The sequence below is a fragment of the Choloepus didactylus genome, chromosome 4 (genome assembly GCF_015220235.1).
Source record: "Choloepus didactylus isolate mChoDid1 chromosome 4, mChoDid1.pri, whole genome shotgun sequence".
NCBI lineage: Eukaryota > Metazoa > Chordata > Mammalia > Pilosa > Megalonychidae > Choloepus > Choloepus didactylus.
The window spans coordinates 28,040,056-28,062,989 of NC_051310.1; the positions used below are offsets into that span (position 1 = coordinate 28,040,056).

At 39.2% G+C, this 22,934-nt stretch overlaps 1 protein-coding gene across 1 annotated transcript in view; it reads left to right on the top strand.

Moving 5' to 3' along the window:
- Positions 1 to 10,102, top strand: part of SEL1L (SEL1L adaptor subunit of ERAD E3 ubiquitin ligase) — a 76,425-nt gene extending 66,323 nt beyond the window's left edge. Inside the window, exons 20-21 of the mRNA XM_037832139.1 lie at positions 1,688 to 1,816; positions 4,445 to 10,102. Coding sequence (XP_037688067.1) covers positions 1,688 to 1,816; positions 4,445 to 4,654 — 339 coding nt within the window. The 3' untranslated portion in view covers positions 4,655 to 10,102. The remainder of the gene's footprint in view (positions 1 to 1,687; positions 1,817 to 4,444) is intronic.
- Positions 10,103 to 22,934: the final 12,832 nt, after the last annotated feature.

Genomic DNA, 22,934 nt, shown 5'->3' on the forward strand with positions numbered 1-22,934 from the left:
GTTTAATATGTGTTTGAGGACTAATATAAAGAGCACATTGAAGTTATGGTGTTTTGGGGATATTTCTAGTAATAATTTACTTAAAGCATCAAGATTAAAATAATTATATAATCTGTTTTAGAATAGGTTATAAAGCAAGAAGGCTAATCATTGTGCTTTTCTCATCTCTCAATTCAGGTTTAATATAAAATAATATATAGCTAATACTATAAATTCTTGTGGATAAAGAGTATAATATGAGACATAGTGTTCCATTGATAAGAGTTGGGGTGAGCTCTAGGGTTCAGCTTTTGAGAATAATTAAATAATCATTATAAAATGTAGAGTAACTCCATTAAATTCTGTAAGACTTTATGATCACCTTTTCCTACTTTTTCCTGTTTTTAAAATAAAAAGCTGCGCTTATACTGCTAAAAACTAATCAATCCAGCCTCTAGCATAGCTAGAAAATATTAAGCATTAAATAAGGTAAGGATTGGCTATAATTGGAATAAATAATTGAGGTTATATTTGATAAGTTTTCATTACCCTGTTGAATCATTCACATAGAGTCTGTGTGATCACATAAAAGTTTGATCTGTGATCTTGAAAAAATATAGCAGTCCAAAAAAAATTTCAATTATATTTTTTTAGACATTGGAGACACTAGCCAAACTGTTACCATTGTTTGAAGGCACTTTTCGTTTTAACTAATGACACATCCTAGGGATGAGTACAGGGAATATCTGAAAGTAACTACTTGCATTTAAATACATGAAAAAAGTTATTTTTAGTGTTTAGCTTCTCTTTCTCATGCTCTCATGGAATTCTTTCTTAAGAGTTTGGTATTCTTTGACAGTAGGGCAAGGAAGTGAAGTTGAACAAAACTTGACACAGCTCCCACCTTCCCAATCTTCCTTCCATCTGAATTGAAAACATTCCAGCCTGAGCCAAAATTAATAATGACATGTTTCACCCTTTACAGAAATGTGTCTCAGACAGGGAAACACAGGATCCCCTACGGTTTTGTAATTAATCATTAAAAGAGCCTTCTCCAAAATCACTATTTCAAACTATGTCTTTATTGATCCCTGAGGTTTTCACACCTCAAGGCACTGTTCCTGAGTAAGGTTTGAGTGGGTGAGGGATGCACCTTTCTTTTATAAAGTGGAGAGAGGTTGCTGGGTTGCTGAGTACACAGACATGTTCTCAGGCAGACCTCTTTTATATCCTCCCATATGGAAGTTGAGGATATAAAAAATGGAGACCCTTAATATCCATGACAGTACCCCATTTAACAGTCCTGTGTCCCAGTTGAAGATCACTATTCCGAACTGAAACCAGGAGTTGTTGTACACTGATTGAAGTTGAGTAGGGAAAAATGAGCTTGAGACTTATAGCCTGCCCCTGGAAGTCTTCAGGTTAACAGTAGTATATGTAAATATATGGAAGTATCCAGCAAGTGAGATATTGGATAGGAGAAAATGGAGTGAAATTTTCTAATTTTTAATTAAATTTTTCAAAATTAAGCAGTTAGATAATTAATTTTTTCCCATATAAAGCTTGGGGGTTTTCTTTCGGTAAGGGAAACGCATTGTAAAGGAAAACTTGAAAGGTAGAGTAAGTTTTCCTGATATAGGAACTAAGAAATAATTACTTTTACTCCTTTTGACAAGAAATGAATTCTGGTTTATTCCTTATGTTTTAGGATATTCACCTAGCAAAACGTTTCTATGACATGGCTGCTGAAGCCAGCCCAGATGCACAAGTACCCGTCTTCCTAGCACTCTGCAAATTGGGAGTTGTCTATTTCTTGCAGTACATAAGGGAAACAAACGTAAGTGGTCCGTGCCTCTTGTGATTAAAATACAAATGTAACCTTCTCAGTCCTGGAGAATTGTATTTAAGAAGCAGGGCAGAAGAGGGTATCCTGCAGTGTCAGGTCTCTCCCTTCTTCCCCCCAGTTGAAGGACGAAATGACTTTATCAGGTGAGTGATGGGTATAGATGTTTTCAGGTAGCATTTGACAATTCCCAATGCTAAAACATTTTTCACTGATGAAGATATTTTCTGGTTTAGGGAAATAGTGAGACTAAGTCATGGCAGTCTGAAGTGGTAGTTAACTAAATTCAGTGTACATTAAGTCATATGACTGCCTGGCAGTGACTCATATGAGTCCTTTGTAAGGAAAAATAAAAAACCTGCCGGAGCCTGTTGGCCTTCTTCTGATAATTCTTCTGATGATGAATCATGTTTATAATGCCACCTAAACTTTGTTCTCTAAAAATAGCTTGCATTATTTAAATATGCTAATGGTAGAAGCTAGATAGGAGATGGTTACCCATTCTCTTCAAAACTACCAACTTTAGTTAACAATTCTTATATAGAGATGCTCTGGGGGTTCTGCCATTTTTATACTTTGTTTTAAGTATCTTGTCTTAGTTTGCCCATCTGCTATGGCATATATCACAACTGGTTTTTGCTTAACAGCAGGAATTTATTAGCTCATAGTTTTGAGGATAGAAGTTAAAAATCCAGGTATTGACAAGGCTTGCTTTCTCCGAGTCTGTAGTGTGCTGGTGCTGCCTGCCAGCAGTCCTCAGGTTTCCTTGGCATGTATCTCTGCTTCCTGTTACATGGTGATATCCCCTCCTTTGAAAGTCTACTCCTCTGGTTTTCCACTGACTCCCCAGCTTGTGGCTCCTTTTGTGTTTCTGTGACTTCTTGCTTCTGATTTCTTCTCTTTGTAAGTCCTCCAATAGTATGGATTGAGGACCATCCCCCTTCCTTCCACAATTCAGTTGGCCACAATTTAACTAAAAATACCATCTTCAAAAAGTTCTGTTTATACATGAGTTCACACCCACAGGAACATGGATTAAGAGGAAGAACATGCCTTTGCTGGGGTATATAATTCAATCTACCACATACTTTAGTTCCTAATAATGGATTAACTGGTACAGTATTTAACTCTGAAGACCCAAACATGTATGTAGAAGCAAGGGCTGTTTAACTAAATTTCACTCAGGACCAGAAAAGTATGATGCTTCAACTTTTTGTTAGTATCTTTTGGAACAAGTTGATAAACCATTTCAGCATTAGATTTAAGAACAGACTTTCCTTCCTATGTTACACAGATGTAAATGTAGGCTCTGCTGCTCCTGCATCTATAAAGAGAAATCCGACTTCTTACTTTTGCCACCCTATCTTTTGGCACTGAGATCCTCCCTCTATAGGGCTCCAGAGTGCTGGAGATATCTCTCTTTCCTCCGATTGCTTATGCATTTGTAATGTCAAATTGCTGTAATCACTTGGTAGCTTGAGCCAGAGTCAGCTGTGCCATCTGCTAACTAAAACAATCTTTAGTCCTTTAATTAAAGATTAAATCATGTGTGGCAGCCTGCTGCTTCTCTATGAGGATATTTCAGACCCCGTCTCCTACAGCTTTTATCACTGATAAACTGTTACAGTCTAACAATTTGCTCATGCAATACACCATACTGAGTATATTATCTCTGTTGTTTTTTTAATGCTTGTAAAGAAAACATAAAATGCCCCATAATTGTACCACTCACATATTCCAACTGAGAAATTAAAAAAAAAAATTTTTTTTTAAAGGGAGTAATAGGTATTCATGATCAGAAAGAGTACAGAGAAGCACAAAATGAAAAGTGAAAGCCTCCTCTCCCACCCCACATCTCCCATCTCAGGTCCCTCCCCAGGGAGCCTACTTAATAGTTTCTTATAATATTTTTCCCCCAAAAATTTATCACCTATAATTACAAGTATATATTGTGGGGGTTTTTAGAAGTAATTTTATTTAAATATAATGGTTTATACCCCTTATTAACCTTCTGTATGGTTAAGTAGCAATATGACATGATCAGGACTAAAACAATAAAAAAAAATTGTAAACTGAGAACATAACTTTTGAGTTTAAAATCAGGTGTTTCATTTTGCATTTTAATTGAATCCTAACTAAACAGTATAAAAGTATTATTCATTTGGTTAAAAATTTTAATTCCTGCCAACTTCAAATACATGAGAGAACTGGTGAAATAGCCCTACTGTCATTAGAACAGAGCTTTTCAGCCTGTGTGCCATCATTGCAGATAGGTAACAGGTGGGCCAAAATCCTGATCCCGTGCCCTCCATTCTCCCCAGCATTCCTTCCTAATATTTTCTGTGAGAAATGGCTGGAACTTAGTGCATTAGATTACTGATGGAAAGGAACTCTGTTAGACACTCTATATTATAGTTATTATAAAATAGCTTAATTCCTGATACATTTTTTGAGCTTCAGTCAACGGCTTTTGAAACCTTTTTTTAAAGTACATCATTGAGAGTTCCTAAAATCAAGTATTTTAATAAGTTCTGTATTTATCTTTAATTTGTGATACAACTCTCCCAGTTCCATCTCTGAAGTTGTAGTGATCATAATGATTTTTGTTGTATTTTCATTAAGATTCGAGATGTGTTCACCCATCTTGACATGGACCAGCTGCTGGGACCTGAGTGGGACCTGTACCTCATGACCATCATTGCGTTGCTGTTGGGAACAGTAATAGCTTACAGGCAGAGGCAGCACCAAGACATGCCCATGCCCAGGCCTCCGGGGCCACGGCCAGCTCCACCCCAGCCGGAGGGGCCACCGGAGCAGCAGGCACCACAATAACAGCCTCCATGTCCAGCCTTGATCAGTGACAACCAAGGACATTGTTTGCTGAGAACACTGGCATTTGGTTTAGGACTTTGGATCAGTGGCCACCTCCTGGAAGAGGCACGAGGAAGCATTTAATTCTTAAAGCTGCTTAGAATCTGATGCCTTTATTTTCAGGGATAAGTAACTCTTACCTAAACTGAGTTGAATGTTCATTTTAGTGCCATATGGAATAACAACTCACAATGGCTTTCCTTTTTTTTCTTTCTTGGAAACATACATGAGACACTTAGAGTACTGTCTACTGTATCCAACGGTCTTTCTTGGGTCCTTTGGTCATTCTCTCAAAATGCGTAAGTTTTTATGTCAACCATCCTTACGGTATTGTGCACCAACACTAAAAACTGATAGATGTAAAAAGAAAAACACAGTTGCAAATTTAACCTTAACATGTTTCAAAGTCTGAAAATAGAACTTGCCTTTTAAGTTAAAAAAAAAAAAAAAAAGAGAGCGAAAGATGTCTTCAAAGTGTTTTGGAACTGTGATACCTGAGAATCTATTTTACCAGTCCACATGCAATTCTGCACATTCAGCATATTTGTTATTTTTAAAGGGCAGGTTCGAAGGTTTCTTATTATTCGCCATTTGTCATACTTTAAACCAGACTTCTCTCCTTCAGAGACTGAAAGACATTGTTAAAGAGCCTTATGTGGATTCCACTTCTTTGGAATGGAATTACGTGTAAAACATTGTGAACTGACTCCTTGAGCTAACATGAAATTGCCCCACCTACTCAATGTAATTTGCTTGTTTGAGTATACAGAGCCTTGATCTGGAAGCCAGAGGATGGACTCAATGGGAGAAATTAGAAAATAATATTCAAGAACTCTGGATGGGATACCAAGAACATAGATACACTTTCCCAAAGAGTTGAAGCATTTGTTCCCAGGATTTATTTCACTTTGTATTTCTTATTGCACAAAGAACAGATCACCCTCCCGAATTCTTTAGATATGAAATGTCATTTCCAGGATATGACCCACAGTGACCTAACATTATAATACCAAAACTCAGAATCAAAGATGGATTGAACTCAGTGGTTGAGGAAAGCCAAAGCCTGTTAATACTATTCTTTACTGTTCACATAGATACTTATTTCTGCCGGTTTTATATTACAGTAGAAGTGACCTGCTTGCTTAGGTATCATATGCACCATCCTCTCACTGTTAACATTAGGAAATTCAAGGCTACTGCACTTCAGATTTGTCTGGTTAAAGAGTACGGAAAACAACAACAAAAAAGAAAACTGAGAACTTCACATATCACACACACAAAAGAAAAACTGAATTTGTATTTGTTTTTATTAGCAGATGGTGGTGTTCACCAGCCTGTTCTAGTCTAAGACTCCATTAGCAGCTACCCGACTTTCTGTGCCCGCTGACCTCAAGTCTGTTATATTAACCTGCAGACCCTTTTCCTATAACCCATCATCTGCCAGAAAACTTGAAGAGTTTATTATCTGTAAAGTTCTAAGGCTTTGGTTGTTGAAGTTGGGATTGTATTGAGAACTAGATTTAATTAGTTTATAATGAACATGAAGGCTTTAAATGTGAAATTGTATTCTTTTTTGTGTTTAGAGTATTGTGAGGAACCTGGCAAGCAAACTTTCCTCTCAGATAAATTGCTTCCATATTTGAAGAGGTGGTCATGAAGAGAACTATATGAATAAATTATATAGATGTCTGTGAAAGGTAGGAAATTTTACCCTCAAAAGTCTTGCTTTGAGCAGCTCTTGTAAATACGAAGACTTGTTTGATCTCTTACTTGTAGAGATGTGAGTGCAGTTGGTACAATATGTTGGTATCTTCCCCGCTGCCTCCTCTCCCCACCCTTCAAAATAAGTATAATCCACACTTCATTTAGAAGGAACTGTTTTAATTTATTTAAAAGTTTAAAAACCTGTAAGATGACTATCAGTGACTATTTTTTTTCCTTTCCCATCCATCTAATTTTTTCTTGAGCAACATTTTTATCTCTCTGCTTATTTTCTTTCATTAGTACTTTGAAAAAAAAACATTTATTAACAGTGTGCACTACCTAAGCCCAGATGGGAAAGTGTAGTCTTGTTCTTCCGGCAATAACAAACTTCCTGTTTAGTTTACCATCTTCCATATCTTTTTCTTAACTATTATTCAAAATATCAATTTCTTGGTTTTTTTCCCCACCTCCTGTTTTACCCTGGGGTCATTTGTTACCAGAAATTTGAATGGAATATTTAAAATAAACTTAGTTCCTGTGACTTCAATTTAAAGAATGTCTCAAAATACTTTGCTCCCTTTTTCTTTTTGTTCATGGGACATTTTACCTAAGAAAAAGGAACTGAGTTTGGGGTTTTCTCCTAAAATAATACTCAATACTTACCTAATCAAATGGCATCCATTTGAATAAAATAACAGTAACAAAAGCTAGTTAATGTCAGTGACATTAAACTAACTCAGGGATTCAGGAGTTTTAAAGTTAGAATTTATAGTTAACAGATAGAGTGCGAATTCATTTCTCCACAGTAGCCCATATTCTCCTATCCTCCTGATCCCTTTTGTAGTCTGTCTTCCTGCTTTAGAAGGCGATGACAGTAGTTCTCTGTTTCGCTTCTGTTCTTTCATGCGTTTGGGTTGTTGGATAGCCAACTGTTTCAGAGTCTTGAGACTATATCCATTTTGCTTCTGGTTTATGTTACAAAGAGAGTATTGTTTGTTTTTCTTTTTGTGCCCAAAGTTTTTGCTATTTTTCTACATGGGGTTTAACTTAGTTTTGGTTAATATTCAATGGCACAGAAAAGGTAAATGAAAAAGCTTTTTTTTTTTTTTCAAAATTCATTATTTAGCATTTTGATTAGATTAGCTTGTGAATCATTAAACTTCATATTCTTGAGGATTTGTTACTCTCCTACATACAAGGATAATTGTGAGTTTTTCTTCTAAACTGTTTTATCTCTGTACCATTGGGAAGTTTTAGAAACTTCTACCAATGACCTGTTGATCATCCGATGCTTTATTTAATTAAGGAGCTGCTGTTGCCTCCAGGAAACTTGTAAGTATTTTGTATAGGATTTTTTGCTTTTTGTTTTTCCTTCCATTCCTTGCTCCTGAGGTTTGTTCTTCAAACCAGTGTTTTGGAAATGTGCATGCAGGACTGTAAATGAAAACCATAACTCTTCTTGTGTGTTTCATGTATGCTAATTTCTAAATATATCTGCAGAAAATGTCCTTTACAGAGCAAAGGTTTTGACTAACATTTCCCATGCACATTTCAAAGCAAGATGCTTCAGGTAAACAGCCCCTTTACCTACCAACATGGCAATGTGGACTCTGTTTGCTCCAATGACAGCTGGTATTGTTGTGAAAGTGAATTTAATGTTGCACAATATTATGGCTAGAAGTATGTAGGAAATAATCAGAGTAAAAGAACACATTTTCATGTAAATGTTTTCTTTAGTCATTGCTCGAAATGTAAGTGGAAATATAAAATTTCTGGATACCATATTGTCTGAGGCACTACCTGGTTTTTAAATGTCTAGTATTCATTCAAAAGAAGCTAAATTTCTCCTTCCATTTGGCATTTCAAGAAAATTTAAAATGATCCCAAGTAAAAATGATTCCTATTTTATAGTGACCATTTGCTTAAGTAAAAATCCCATTTTTTGTGCATGAGAAGATCTCTTGGGTATGTGCAGGGGTCATCTCACATGCACTGTTTTTTCCTATTTGGATTTGCAAACCGGCTGACACTATTCTCTTTAATTAAAAAAAAAAAAATTATATTGTTGATATGATCAAGGTCTGACCACTATATAGAAAAGGAAGTTTTAAAAGACCATACGCTGGCATTGTGAAAAAACGCCGTGGTAGACTTTTTTGTAAATTTATTTTGTATTTAACAAAATGCAGTATAAAGGCTGATGAAGTGTAATATACTTGTGTAAACAAACAAATCCTGTTAATAGAGAGATGTACAGATTCATTTTGTACTGTATCTTGAAACTTGTGAAATAAAAATTCCACCTCTGGTTATCCTGTATGCTGTAATATACTGTGGCCAAACACCTTTCCAGTCAGACTTTTTTTAACCTAAATGCTTCAGTTTTTTAATGAACCTTTTTGGAATAGCAAAAGCTTCTGGAAAAGCATTTATTTGGGGCAGTTTTAATCCATCTTTCATTGGCTTTTAACTCCTAACATTCAGACTCCTGTAAGTTGAATATTACCCTAGGAAGCACATGAGTGTACTAAGAAATATTACCATTTTTTATGCCTGAAATCTTTGACCTGAAGTAACCTCCAATATTTATTAAGTATAATTCACATTAGCCTGATTATTGTATAACTTATCTAAAGTTTAATTTATGTATGCATTGCCTTGTCCCAGAAGGTATTTGAGGACTTAGGGATGTATACAGAATAACATGATTAAATATATGTAAATATACATAAAATAAATAAGACTATCTAAGAAAAAATGAAAAAACAATATTAAACTAGGAATGAATGTTGTACACTCAGTGTGTGTTAGAAGTGGCTACATATTTGACCTGTAAATGTCCTACCAGCCAACTCAAAGAGGGAATTGAGATAAAATGTTCTAGCATAGAAATATCAGGTCCTTGGATTAAAAAGTCTGGATGATGCTGATTGTGGCAAGTGGGAAGCTGCATCTCAAATTTTACTTCTTTGAGCACAGCCAATCCAGACTCTGGCCTTGGGCTAAAAATAAAAGTTGCGGGAAGTCATATGTCAGAGCTGTAACTTCAAGTTTGACCATCCACGAAGAGCTGGGTGGGGTGCCTGATGCCTATTGACCACTCACCCTCTTCTGACAAGTCATGAAATGAGTCTCCATCTGGATTGGCGGTGACTTAATGAGAAAAAGCAGCCTTTCTCCTTTAACTTCCCTTAGGATACTAATTTTGATTGGTTATATTCACCTTGAAATTTGCTTAAACTAAGTTATAGTATATACGTGAATATATGCGAGTGAAAAATTATAAGTAATTTCTGTAGTAGAAGCTATGAAAACACCGAAAATGGAAAATTTTTAATTGGGGGGTATTTTCTACAAAAAGGCAAGAAAAAATAAAATGAGCTTTGGAATCCACAAAGTCAAAAGGAAGGTACTGCTTTGTCATAGGCCTTATTTCGTCTTGTCATTTCTGCCACCTCTTAGCTGTCAGATTGAACATCCTTATAACTGACTTCTGAAAATTCCGCCAACATTGTACCAGAATGTAGTATGACATTTTGAGCAAAACCGTCCTTTTCTTAGAGTCCAAATTCTTTTTGTCTGGATTAATTTCTTTTAAACATGGCCTGCCTGGTGTTAATGCTGAATTGTATATTAAATCTCACTTCTAGAAGCCCGACAGAATTTCTTCTCACATTAAGTTGAATAAAATGTGGTCAGTTAAAACTGACTTCAGAGTATTCACATAAGTATTTGTTGTTAATCGTTTCCTTGTTCCTTTTCTACCTCAAAATAGGGCTCTATTAAAAGTAATTAGCTTTTCAAGATTGAAAAAATGTTCTTGTAAGTCTCTTATTACATATGAGATTCAAGCATCCTAAATAAGGATTCTAACCTTGAAAATGAAGACATCATTGAGTTTCACATCATTCAAGAATTTAAATGTGAACAACAGAAACCTCCATTGCTTGGAAACAGATTTATTTCAAGATGTGAAAGCACAGCTGTGGGTTTCAGAGTTTGTCCATCTGGCTGTCTGCACTCTTCCCTCTTGGCCCTGCCCATAAGTGTTTTTCTTAGGAAAATATGATTAATTTTGAACTTATTTTGTTCTAAGTAAAATCTTTTAAGACGCATAGAGACTAATCCTGGTTGGGGTAGGGGGCTGCCATCCAATCTGGTCTTGTTTCCCTTATGTACTAGTAAAGAATTTAGTTGAATTTTCCCAACCTTCATGTGTGTTATTTTACATACTCTGGAGAATGTCCTTTGGCTGGTGACATCTTACACAATGCACGGAAATTCAAATTCAGAACAAAGAGGTAAGTAAGGCACAGACTTTCCCTACAGTCCTATTTTGACTCTTGATGAAATATGTGCTGAAAGAATTGTTCATACTGGAGTTGTGAACAGCAGCCTATATTATCTCAAAGGCAAGCAATAAAGTAATTGAAGAAGCCCTAAGTTTCTTTATTTGTTAGCTGTATTTCATCACTTCTTTTGAGACTTCAAAATAATTAAAACCTCATAACTATACTGATGCTTTGTGTACTTCTCGGGTTAGCTAAACCAAAAAAGAATCTATTGGGTCTCACCAAACACAGTAAAGTAAACCAGGTCAGGACATTTATGCCTTAGAGTAGTGAAATAGAAGAAAGTCCTATGAATTGAGGAAACTCCAACCTTATCTGCAGAAAATTAAACAGCATCCAACCCATTAGACCTACTACCACTAATGAAGGTGGTTTTATAATTGCAAGTGAGTCACAGTTTCAGTGCACTATGTGACAGGCACTAAGTGCTTTAAATGCATTATTGAATTTGATCTTAAATATTCCATGATATAGATACTAGAAGGGTCATTCCCATTTAGCAGATAAGGAATCCGGAGGCTTAGGGTTCAAGGCAACTTGCTCAAGGTCACAGCTAGGATAAATGAGGTTTACAACTGAAATTCAAATGAAAGACTGTCTTGAGTAGAAAACCCATCTTCTTTACTACTATACTATGCTCTCTCTTTAATGCAACATGGTAAGGTTTATTATAATGGAGGTGTGAACACAGAGCTAAGGGGAAAGAGGAAAGTTTAACAACAAAAATCACAACATTCTCGAATTTACATGTCAGCCTTGTCCTGGTCCTTGCTAAGGTGCTGTTCTGTCTTTAGCATGAACTGCTATAGCAGTGTTTACAGTTACCTACTGCTGCTTTAGAATTTAGAGGCATGAAAGCAACATCTCGGGCATGCTGGGTTACTGGTATGTGCTCCACTGGTCTGGGGCCTCCACAGGAGTGACTTGAATGGCTTGAGAAGCCAAGCAGCTGGGGGCCTCAGCCCTTTTCCTTCATTTGGCATCTGCTGTGCCTGGGCCGGAATATCCAAGACGGCTCCTTCACCTACAGGTATGTGCCTGGTCTGGGCTGGCTGAAACAGCTGGCACTGGCCTGCAGCACCCTCTCCACATGCAGGGATCTCAGGGTGGGCAAAATTCCTTCAGGGTGAACAGTATAAGAGAGTGTGCTCTAAGATCCCAGGTGGTGCTGCAAGGCATCTTGGGATCTAGTCTCATAAGCCCAAAACATCATTTCCACAGCATCCTATTGGTCAATAAATCAATTAGACCAGCCCAGATCCAAGGAGGGTGGGGCAGAGGAATAGACCCCACCTCTTAGGGGGAAAGGAATCAATGGTGGCATCTGGGAGATAGGTTGCCACAATCACAGATTCATTTTCCTCTGCATCATCAATAACCTTTGAACAATCGATTGGTTAGTTAAGGAAATCATCAGTGTTTGACTTGCTTCTAGATAATTTCTCTGTATATAACTTGTGATATTAATGTGACACTTGTAGTCGGGGGACACAGTGAATCAGACATGAGCCCATCCTCGAGGTCTTCATAAGCAGTGGCCTGCAAGACCAAAGCCGCTTCCCTGACTTCAATTTTTAAAAGCTTCTAATTTGACTCTGACTTCTACCAACACAGTTTAAAAGTTTAGAACTAGACCTCCCACGTCCGTTTTCCTAAAATAGCTGAGCTCATGAAAGGGATTAATAGCGCTAATGGGGAGTATGTGCGTGTGCAGTGCTAGCCATACCTGACGGTGTGCAATGCCTCAAAGTGCTTCTTGCCTGTTGGCTTAGCTCATGCCCTTCCTTCCCTCCCTCTGCCCTTTGGCCAGACTCCCTCATCCTCCTTCGCCTCCAGGTCTCTGCCCAGCCTTGCCTATCTCCCACGGTAAACCAGGTCCATCTGTTAAAACCATTCTGTGCTTGCCCTTTGCAGGACTTCTTATCATCGACTTTTTGCCATATTTGTTTACTCTTGGTCTCCCTCTGGTAAATCTCAAGAATGCAGGCACTGCTTCTATCTCATCAGTGTCTGCCCAGAGCATGGCACGATGCCTGACACACAGATCATGTCTGAATAATGTTGGAATAAGTGGATGGACTTTCCAGCAAATAATATTATAAACATTATAACATATAAAAGTGGGTAAGATCGAGTCAGCTTAAAAAAAAAAAACCTACTGAAGTGCAAATGTACTTGAAGGACTTATGCAGTATTGTGTGACCTACCCATTCCGTGTAAGGTTTCTATGGAGCATGACACCCTCCCCTATTCTCCTTATTCCCACACAAGGAGGAGAAATCCTTCCTGGGTAAACAGCCCTAGTGGAGGGAGAGGAGAACGAGTGCATCTGGCATTTGCTGCCTTATGGCTTGTGGGGGTGCCAGGGAATGACAGCTCCTACCCCTCAGAGCCCCGGGCGGAGCTCGAGAGATAGGGACAGGAGATTTCAACATTGAAGGCAGCGCATTGATGTGACAAAGTACTTTACAAACTAAAAAGCAGGAACCATTTCATAATTAAGCCACCACTGAAAAGAAACCAAAGCAACGGAGTGCAGCTGTGAGTGATGTTTTGAAGAAGAGCAAGCTTGCTAGAGAGGAATGTCCTGGGAGAAAGCCATTTTGAAACCAGAACTTTGGAGCAGACTCCAGCCACATGCCTTCCCAGCTAACAGAGGTTTTCCGGACGCCATTGACCATCCTCCAGTGAAGCACACAGTGATCCAAGACTGGACTCAAACTTGATCCAACAAAGCTTTGTTAAACAAGACTCTTACTTGCCTGGAAAAGAAGTCTCTCTTTAACCTGGAGCAGGTGATGCCAATTTCAAAAGGTATCTATCCTAGAGAAGCACTTCTACATGTACAAAAAGAGAATACAAAAACAGCCACTGTAGCACTGTTTATATAACAACAAAAAAAGTTAAGGCACCACCCCAATCAAGATGGTGGAATAAGAAGCTTCAGGGCTCCATCCCCTCACAGAAGCTTTGAACAACCAGCAGGCTGGCAGAAGCATCTTTTTCAAAGCTTTTAGAAAAATATTTAAAGGACTGCAGTAACAGGGAAAGTGCCAAATCAAGAAAAAGCTCCAGGCACTCAAGGAAAGCTGTCATAACTCTAGCTGGAGGCAAGATTAAGTAACAGACCCCTGAGAATCTAAATTCCAGTCATAACACATTAAAATATCAAAATGTCCACGTTTCAACAAAAGCTTACAACACATACAATCAAACAGGAAGTGATGAACCAGGCAAAGGAGAAAATTAAAGCATTAGAAACTATCAGTGAGGAGAAACAGACCTGAGACATAGCCAAAGACTTCAAAAAAATGGTCCTAAATATGCTTAAAGAGCTAAAACATGGATAAAGAACTAAAGGCAATCAGGAAAACAACAGATGAACACAAAGACAATATCAATAGAGAGACGGAAATTACTAAAAGGAACCAAACAGAGCTGAAGACCACAGTAACAGAAATGAAAATTTCCCGAAAGGGAATCAAGAGCAGACTGGAGGCAGGCAATGTCATCAACATGGCAATGTAAACAGCTACTGAAAACTTCTCTCCAGAGATTCAATGAGAGAAAGGACAATTCATAATTGTTTGAAACTCTGGAGGAGGATGTAGACTGGAGAAACACCCTGCAAATGCCGAACTGAAGAAAGAGAAGAAATATCAGGCAGGAATTTTCCATCCCAGACCAGCTGATCCTCTCCCTTCCCCCTCACTCGGTCTCTGAGGCACAGACTCAGCGGATGGGACCCCCCCACCAGAGACACAGATTTTAAAATCTCCCATAGCAGTGAAAAATACCCTCACTGTTTTAAGACCTGGTGGACGAAGGAGGACATTTCAAGGCCCAGATCAGTGAGGGACAAAGAGACTGAGAAAACCTGGACAGAGACCATTTCTAGTTCCAGGTCTGAAAGCCCTTTCCCCACCCTTGAGGGAAGCAGCAGCTGGTGGCCGTTTCCTCACCTTGGAGGCAACTGGAGTGCTGGGTCACCTGAAGAAGTACTTTGCCACAGTTGGAGCCCAACATCGAGCAGGATTCTGGCTGGTAAAGTGAGGGCATAGGAATCCTGCAGTTCTAGCTTCTCCGGGTCATATAAAACCTGTGCTCGGAGGCAAAGCAGTCTCTGAGGACAATTAAATTACCAAACATCACCATCTGCTGGACAGTCCAGGAGTGCAAGGGAAGTAAATACTCTTTAAAAGATGCTTGCAACCCTTTCTTAGGAGCACAGGAGCTGGTCTACATGCCGTGCACGGAAAAACAGCCATTTTGGCTGAGAAATAGGGAAGACCCAACAGTTAAAGCAAGGCCCCAGAACAAACCCAGGTCTTGCCAGCCAGTGGAAAATAAGTACCACTGGAAGCCAGCATATTTGTATTACCACACACAGTGAATTTGCTGGGGTGCCCAGTGCCTCTGGCAGGCCACAGTGGGTGCCTGATTTTGGGGGGAAGACTGGATGACAGAGCCAGTTGGACAACTGGCCAGAGAGACAAACAAAGAAAAGATAACGATCAAAGTCAATCAACAACAAAACCTTAGGCAAAAGAGAAAGCAACCTCCAGAATAAACCAATGAAGAAAATCAGATGCATAGACAGCAAAAAATCATGCACCACATCAGGAAAAAGGAAGATACAGCCCAGTCAAAGGAAAAAACTAACACCTCGACTGAGATTCAGGAGTTAAAAACAAATTATGGATGTTCAAACAAATCTTTTAAATCAAAACAACGAGTTGAGAGAGAATATGACAAAAGAGATAAAGGATATAAAGAAGCCACTGTGTGATCATAAGGAAGAATTCGTAAGCTTGAAAAAACAAATGGCAGAACTTACGGGAATGAAAGGCACAATAGAAGAGATGAAAAACACAATGGAGACATACAACAGCAGACATGGAGAGGCAAAAGAAAGGATCAGTGAGCTGAAGGACAGGACATCTGAAATCCTGCACACAAAGGAGCAGATAGGGAAAAGAATGGAAAAATATGAGCAGGGGCTCAGGGACCTGAAGACAACATGAAGTGCACAAATATACCTTATGGGTGTCCCAGAAGGAGAAGAGAAGGGAAAAGCGGCAGAAGGAATAATAGAGGAAATAATCACTGAAAATTTCCCATATCTATTAAAAGACATAAAATTACAGATGCAAGAAGCACAGCATACCCCAAACAGAATTGGTCCAAATAGATCTACTCCAAGACACTTACTAATCAGATTTTCAAATATCAAAGACATAGAGAGAATTCTAAAAGCAGCAAGAGAAAAGCGATCCATCACATACAAGGGAAGCTTGATAAGACTAAGTGCAGATCTCTCAGCAGAAGCCATGGAGGCAAGAAGGCAGTGATATGATATATTCAAGACACTGAAAGAGAAATACAGCCAACCAAGAATCCTATATCCAGCAAAGCTGTCCTTCAAAAATGAGGGAGAGTTTAAAATATTTACAGATAAACAGACACTGAGAAAGTCTGTGAACAGGAGACCACCTCTACAAGAAATACTAAAGGGAATGCTACAGACAGATAGGAAAAGACAGGAGAGAGAGGTTGGGAGAACAGTGTAGAAATGAAGATATCAGGAGATAGAAAGAGGGTAGAGATCAGGCATTTGTGGTTGAAGGAGTACAGAATGTTCTATAGGATTGACTGTATAAATCCAGAAATGGATAGCACAATACTGTGTGATGGTAGCACAATATTGTTAGTACACTGAAAAAAAGATGACTGTGAATACAATTGAAAGAGGAAGGTTATGTATGACACCAGAAGGAAAGATGGAAGATAAAGATGGGGACTGTATAACTTAGTGAAACCTAGAGTGGTCAATGAGTGTGATTAAATGTAAAACTATAAGACTGTTTTTGCATGAGGCAGTAGCAAGAAGGAATGAAGTTGTGAGGTATGCAACCAGGAGAATGGACCATGAGGACAGTAGGTTGAGTGAATAAGCCAGAAATGAAAAGACAAACATTATAATGCTTCACTAATATGGACTAATAATAATGTGCAAACTCTGAGAATTGAATCTGGGAGGATAGGTTACCAGGGAAGGCTTATGCAAAGGTTCCTAGATTGTAAGCTCTCACAATAGTCACACCTATTCATGAGTTGCAAGTTATTTCTAAATTTTGACATACTGAGTTGTTTATGTAAGATGTGGTCAGTCCCTGGAGCTTCAGATGTCTGTGTGGCACCTGGGACTTGGAGCCAGAGTTTGGCAGCTGTGAGTGTTGGCACTGCTCCATGAATCAACTGTTAAAGAGGCTGAAAAGGAGATCAGACTTCGATTGGAGATATGAATGAAATGGACTTGGTTGAGATTGGGGTAGATCAGACTAAAGGGTAGAGGATGATATTAACTGTGTTTTAAAACTTTGGCTTCTGTGTGGGACCAAAGGAAGAGATGTTTACTTGGTGCAAAATCAATATTTTTGGTAGTAAACCATATAAATTAATTTGTATGGTCAGTTTACTCAAATACCATAATTACATGGAACCTGGACTAGGGAATGAGATCTTGTTGGTTTGTACAGGTTAGCATGAAGCCCCAATACAATCCAGAGTAATTTGGGCAGAGAATAAAAAGTACTTGCAAAACCCCCTTGAGAGGAGAGGGGACAAGATGGCGGCATAGAGAGGAGTGGAATTTAGTTAGTCCCCCAGGACAACAAATAAATAACCAGGAACAACTAGTAAATAATTTGGAATAACTGCTGGGGGGACAACCATGACTGTCCACACATCGTACACCAGCTTGGATTGGGAGGGATGCCTGAGATTGCAGCATAAAATCTTTAAGTAAAACTGCAGAGCTGCTCCGGGAACCCCCTCCTCTGATGGCAGGCTGAGCTGCAAAACCTCTCTGTGGTAGAGAGCAGCACTCTCCAAGATAGCTCAGCAAAGCTCCAACTGGGGTTTTAATTAACAAATGTGGACTGCTGAATACAAGCTACAAACCCCCAACAAGCAGAGGCTTTTAGTGACAACTGACCTTAAAAAACCAGAAGACTCATCTGTCTCAGGATGGGGCGCCCAAAAGACCAGGTGTTACCTCTGGCCAATGAGTGAAACTGGGGGACCATGTACTGGCTCTAAAAGGGGGCTTTCTGTTCCTTTTTCTCTCTCTCAACCTCAGGGGCTCAGTGGAGAGAGCCTTAGCCATTTTCAATTCGCAGTGCTCTGACCCAGACAGGTGGAGATAAGAGAGTCAGAGAGACAACAATTCAAATGCGGATGATAACTCCCTAGGAGTTTTATCTTCCCTCAGAGTAGGAAGGTGGGGCCCAGCTTTCTCTTCAGAACCAGACACCAGAGCCTGGGGGAAAACAGCCAAAACAGAAACTAAAGGGGCCACACCTCCTTACACAAGTTGGGAACAACAGACTGACAGGCACCACCTGATGTGCAGGTTATAAAAAGCACAGTTGTTAAAGACCTCACAGGAAAATCTGTCAATCTCTAAGACACACCCACAGGAAGACTCGAAACTGAATATAACACCACTCTGAGATCTGAACCCATTCTGGTCTGGGAAAATCTGATTGGGGTAACCAAGGAAACCAGATGCCTAGACAACAGAAAACTATAATCTACACTAGGAAAAACGAAGATATGGCCCAGTCAAAGGAAAAAACTTACACCTCAATCAAGATACAGTTGAGATATTGTTTCACTTTAATGAAACAATCTATTAAAGATTTTCAAAGAAATATTCTAAATCAAATTAAAAGCCAAATCAATGAGTTAAGGGAAGATGTGGCAAAAAGAGATGAAGGCTGTGAAGAAAACCCTGGATGAACATAAGGTAGAAATCGAAAGTTTGAAAAAACAACTGGCAGAATCTATGGAAATGAAAGGCACAACATAAGAGATGAAAAACACAATGGAAACATACAATAGCAGATCTGAAGAGGCAGAAGAAAACACTCAGAAACTGGAGAACAAGACACCTGAAATCCTACACACAAAAGGATAGGGAAAAGAATGGAAGGATGATACTGTGAACAATGTTGTACACTTTGGATGATTGTATGGTGTGTGAATGTATTTCAATAAAAAAGAAAAAAAAAAGGCAGATTGGAGCTGGCAAAAGAATCAGAGCACCTGAAGATAAGACAAGTGAAATCATTCAGTCTGAGGAACAGAAAAATGAAAGACTGAAGATAAGTGGAAACAGAGTCTGAGGAACTGGTGGGACACCATCAAGCATATCAATATGTGCGTTGTGGGTATCCCAGAAAGAGAAGAAACAGAGAAAGTGGCAGAGAAAATATGCAAGGGAGAAATAATGGCTGAAAACTTCCCAAATTTAATGAAAGACATGCATATACATATCCAAGACACTTGACTAACTCCAAATGGTATAAAACCAAATAGACCCATGCTGCAACATACTACAAACAAACTGTCAAATGCCAAAGATAAAGAATTCTGAAAGCTGTAAGAGCAGGGCAACATGTCACACACATGGGAGCTTCAATAAGATTAAGTGCCAATTTCTCATCAGAAACCCTAGAGTCAAGAAGGCAGTGGGCTAGACATCCCTGAAGATGGAGAAAGAGATTGAGAGGAAGGGGTAGCAACAAACAAGATAAGATTTAACAAAGGTCTATGAATACTGAAAGTTTATATAAAATATATATTTTTTTAGATGCTGGATTGTTGGAATAGCTAGAAGGAGGTAAATGCAATGGTGGAACTGTATCCTACAACACCCTTTGAAATTTGCTCTATAGCTACTTGTTGAATTGTACTTTGAAATCTTCACCTTTCTATAAATATATCCTGTATTGCATAATAAGGAAAGAACTGAAACTGTGGAACTGTAATCCCTAACAATTTTTGAAATTACTTATACAACTGCTTGTTGAGCTGTACATCGGAAGTTAACACCTTTCCATATGTATGTTATATTTTACAATAATGGAAATAGCTGAAGTTGTGGAACTGTAACCCATGATATTCTTTGAAATTTGCTTTCTAACTACTTATTAAATCGTATTTTGACAGTTATCACTGTTACGTATATATGTTAAAGTTCACAATAAAAAAATGCATTAAAAAAAAAAAAAAAAAAAAAAAGAAACCAAAGCAACCTCTGCCCTGCTAACTTCAGTGTTAACAATTCCACTCACTACTGCCTGAATGGTTATTTACGTGCAAGAGCTCATGCTGGGCAGGAGGGATGGGAGGAGATGAGAAGGATGATGAAATTGGAGGTTAGAGAGTGCCACCTGGAAATGCTATGTCACTGTTAGGTGTGTAGATAGTTATATGGGAAATGGGCCCTCCCAAACGGATCTTTTTTCATCCCATAGGCCGATACTGTCATGAGAACATAATGATCAAAAACTTCCAAGGAATATAGTTGGAGGATTTGCTTGGTTTTTTTTGTTTGTTTGTTTGTTTTTTGAAAAAACCAAGTCTTACCAAGTATTTGGTTAAAACACTATTAAAAATTTTAAAGTTTTCAATATCTCTTCATTACGGAAACACTTCACTGCTATCTTAGGTTTCGTGTCTGGGAGAGAGATAAAGCTGTCTTCATTCTATCCCCTCCCCCAGCTAGCCTCCTTCCAGACTTGTTTTTGTTTCTGTAAAGAGAAAAGCAGGGCAGAGGAGACCTCGAATCACCAAAGCAGGCAGTCTCCTTTTACTCTACCCATCATCGCTTCTCTTGAGGGTAAACAGAAAATTGTAGTGGATTTTAGTATAGATATTCCAAGCTCCTTTCTTGTTTAATTTCTATCTTATGTGTCACATACCTAATCATTTTACATTTGCAAATACCAGAAAGTATGACTTGTAGCTACCACAACTTCTACTAGAGGGCACCAAAGGGCTACTTCTGAGGGACTGTTATGGGGGCGTTGGGTGGGGGGAGGGGGAGAGTCTTTTCTGGGGGATAGTGGAGATCTGAGGAACATATGCTCCCCAGCTTCCCAGAGCAAAATCATTGTAACTACTCGAAGCATTCCAAAGCTTGAAAGGGGACACTGGATCAGCAATGTCAAGTGTGAAATGTGCACAAAGCTTTCTAGCTTAGTATCACTGAAGAGTGAGTATCTCCACTATGGACAGGTCATCTGTCCTCTGCCTCCTGAAATACTTGAGTCACCCACACCATGCATTCTCAGCAGGAGCGATATGACCCCCAAGGACAAGAAAATCAGTTCTTGGGGCAGGGCAAAAAAGTCAGATATTGCAATGGTTTGTGGCACTCCAAAGGGCCGCATTACATAGATACACAGTATATCTGAAGTATTAAATTTTTTTTATTGAGGGAAGGACAACTGGGGGGGGGCTCTAAAAAGGATTCTTAGTGGCATGATAATTTTTAAAAGTTGAAAAATACTGCCCTGGCCTATTCTGCACACACATCAGCATTATTTTTAATTTTTAAGATGACACAAGGGAAAATTATGATGAAAGGGGGGGAGGGAGGGAGGGAGAGAGTGAGGGAGGAAGGAAAGAAGGAGAGAGAGAGTGAAAAACAAAAACAGCTGGGATCTATGGTTTGTTTGTTTTTATTTTATTTTTTCCTCTCAGATAAAAGCATTATCAACTTCTTCCTCTTTTCTAGCCCCCTAAGTACAACCAACACGCATGCTGGGCACACAATATAGAAATGAACAACCAAGCTTATTACAGAACTTGAAAGGGGACATTGGATCAGCAATGTAAGCTGTGAAATGTGCACAAAGCTTTCTAGCCTAAGTATAGAAAGGAGACAGACCAGACCATACTTCCAACACAATGGGTAAGAGCTATAATGGAGGGATGCCAGGATGGGGTGCAGAGGGGGGCCCTACCTTCCTGGCTGGTGAAGGGGAGAATTCCAAGAAGAGCAGCCAGCATGAGGACAAGTTGGAATAAGCCAGGCAAAGGAGGGGCAGGGTTGCAGGCAGAGTGAATATTTCCATCTGAAAATAGAAACTTCCTCTGTGCTCTGTCTCAGATCCTCCACCCTCTTCATTTCTGCAGTTACCACCGGGATTTAGATCTTCCAATCTGATCACACCTAAGTAACAGTCTCCATGCCATCTCTGCTCCCATTTCCTTCTGGTTTCCCCTGTACACCAGACAAATATTCATAAAACAACTTATGACATGCATTTCCTCTGTTCAAGAACCATCCGTGGCTCACCATTACAGGGTAAAATCCTCCCCAAGCTTGCTACTCAAGATTCAACAACATGGCCCCTTCTTTCTCCTCCTCTCCTTCTTTCCCACTCATTCAATCCTGTATTTCTCCAGACATCATCACACTGGAGGTAAAAACTTGTATCATGTTGACAGTAGCAAAAGGGCTATTTCTTTGGCTCCAACTCCAACCACCCTGAGCACCCAGACCCCTCTCAAATTCCTCCCAGTTAGTTTTTGGAGTCTGCAAGCAGGCTCAGACATGGTGTTACAATCTCCTGCTAGCTAGGGTAAGTCCTCTCCAGTGGGTGATATTTCTCTTGTGTGATCGACTCAGCACATGTATCTTCCCCCTCCCCACAGTGCCCTGTGGTACCCCCAGTGGGGAATGTACCCCTCAGTCCCATAATGCCCATTTCTTTTCATCACAGCGTGCTTGCTACACTGGAGAGAGATGTTAACGAAGCAGCTCTTTTATGCTTATTGTGGCCCCTCCGACTCTTGCATGAAGCCTAGGTCAACGGCCAGAGGGACATAGTCTAAGGTGCAGACACCACCTTCAATTTGTCCCCTCTTCCATCTCTAGCCCATTGTCCTTGGAATATATCTTTGTGCTCTGTCCACTAACTCATGGTGAGTTCTTTCCGTGAAATAGCCTGAGAAAAGCCTGGATCCTCGGCAAATACAGTTTCTGGAACTGAGATCTCCCTGCACTTCCATCTTAAGTGGTGTTTCGGTTTGCTAATATTGCCAGATTGCAAAACACCAGAATTGGATTGGCTTTTATAAAGAGGGTTTATTTGGTTACATAATTATAGTCTTAAGGCTTAAAAGTGTCCAAGGTAAGGCATCAACAATTAGGTACCTTCACTGGAGGATGGCCAATGGCATCCAGAAAACCTGTTAGCTGGGAAGGCACGTGGCTGGTGTCTGCTCCAAATTCTAGTTTCAAAATGGCTTTCTCCTAGGATGTTCCTTTCTAGGCTGCAGTTCCTCAAAAATGTCACTCTCAGTTGCTCTTGGGGCATTTGTCCTCT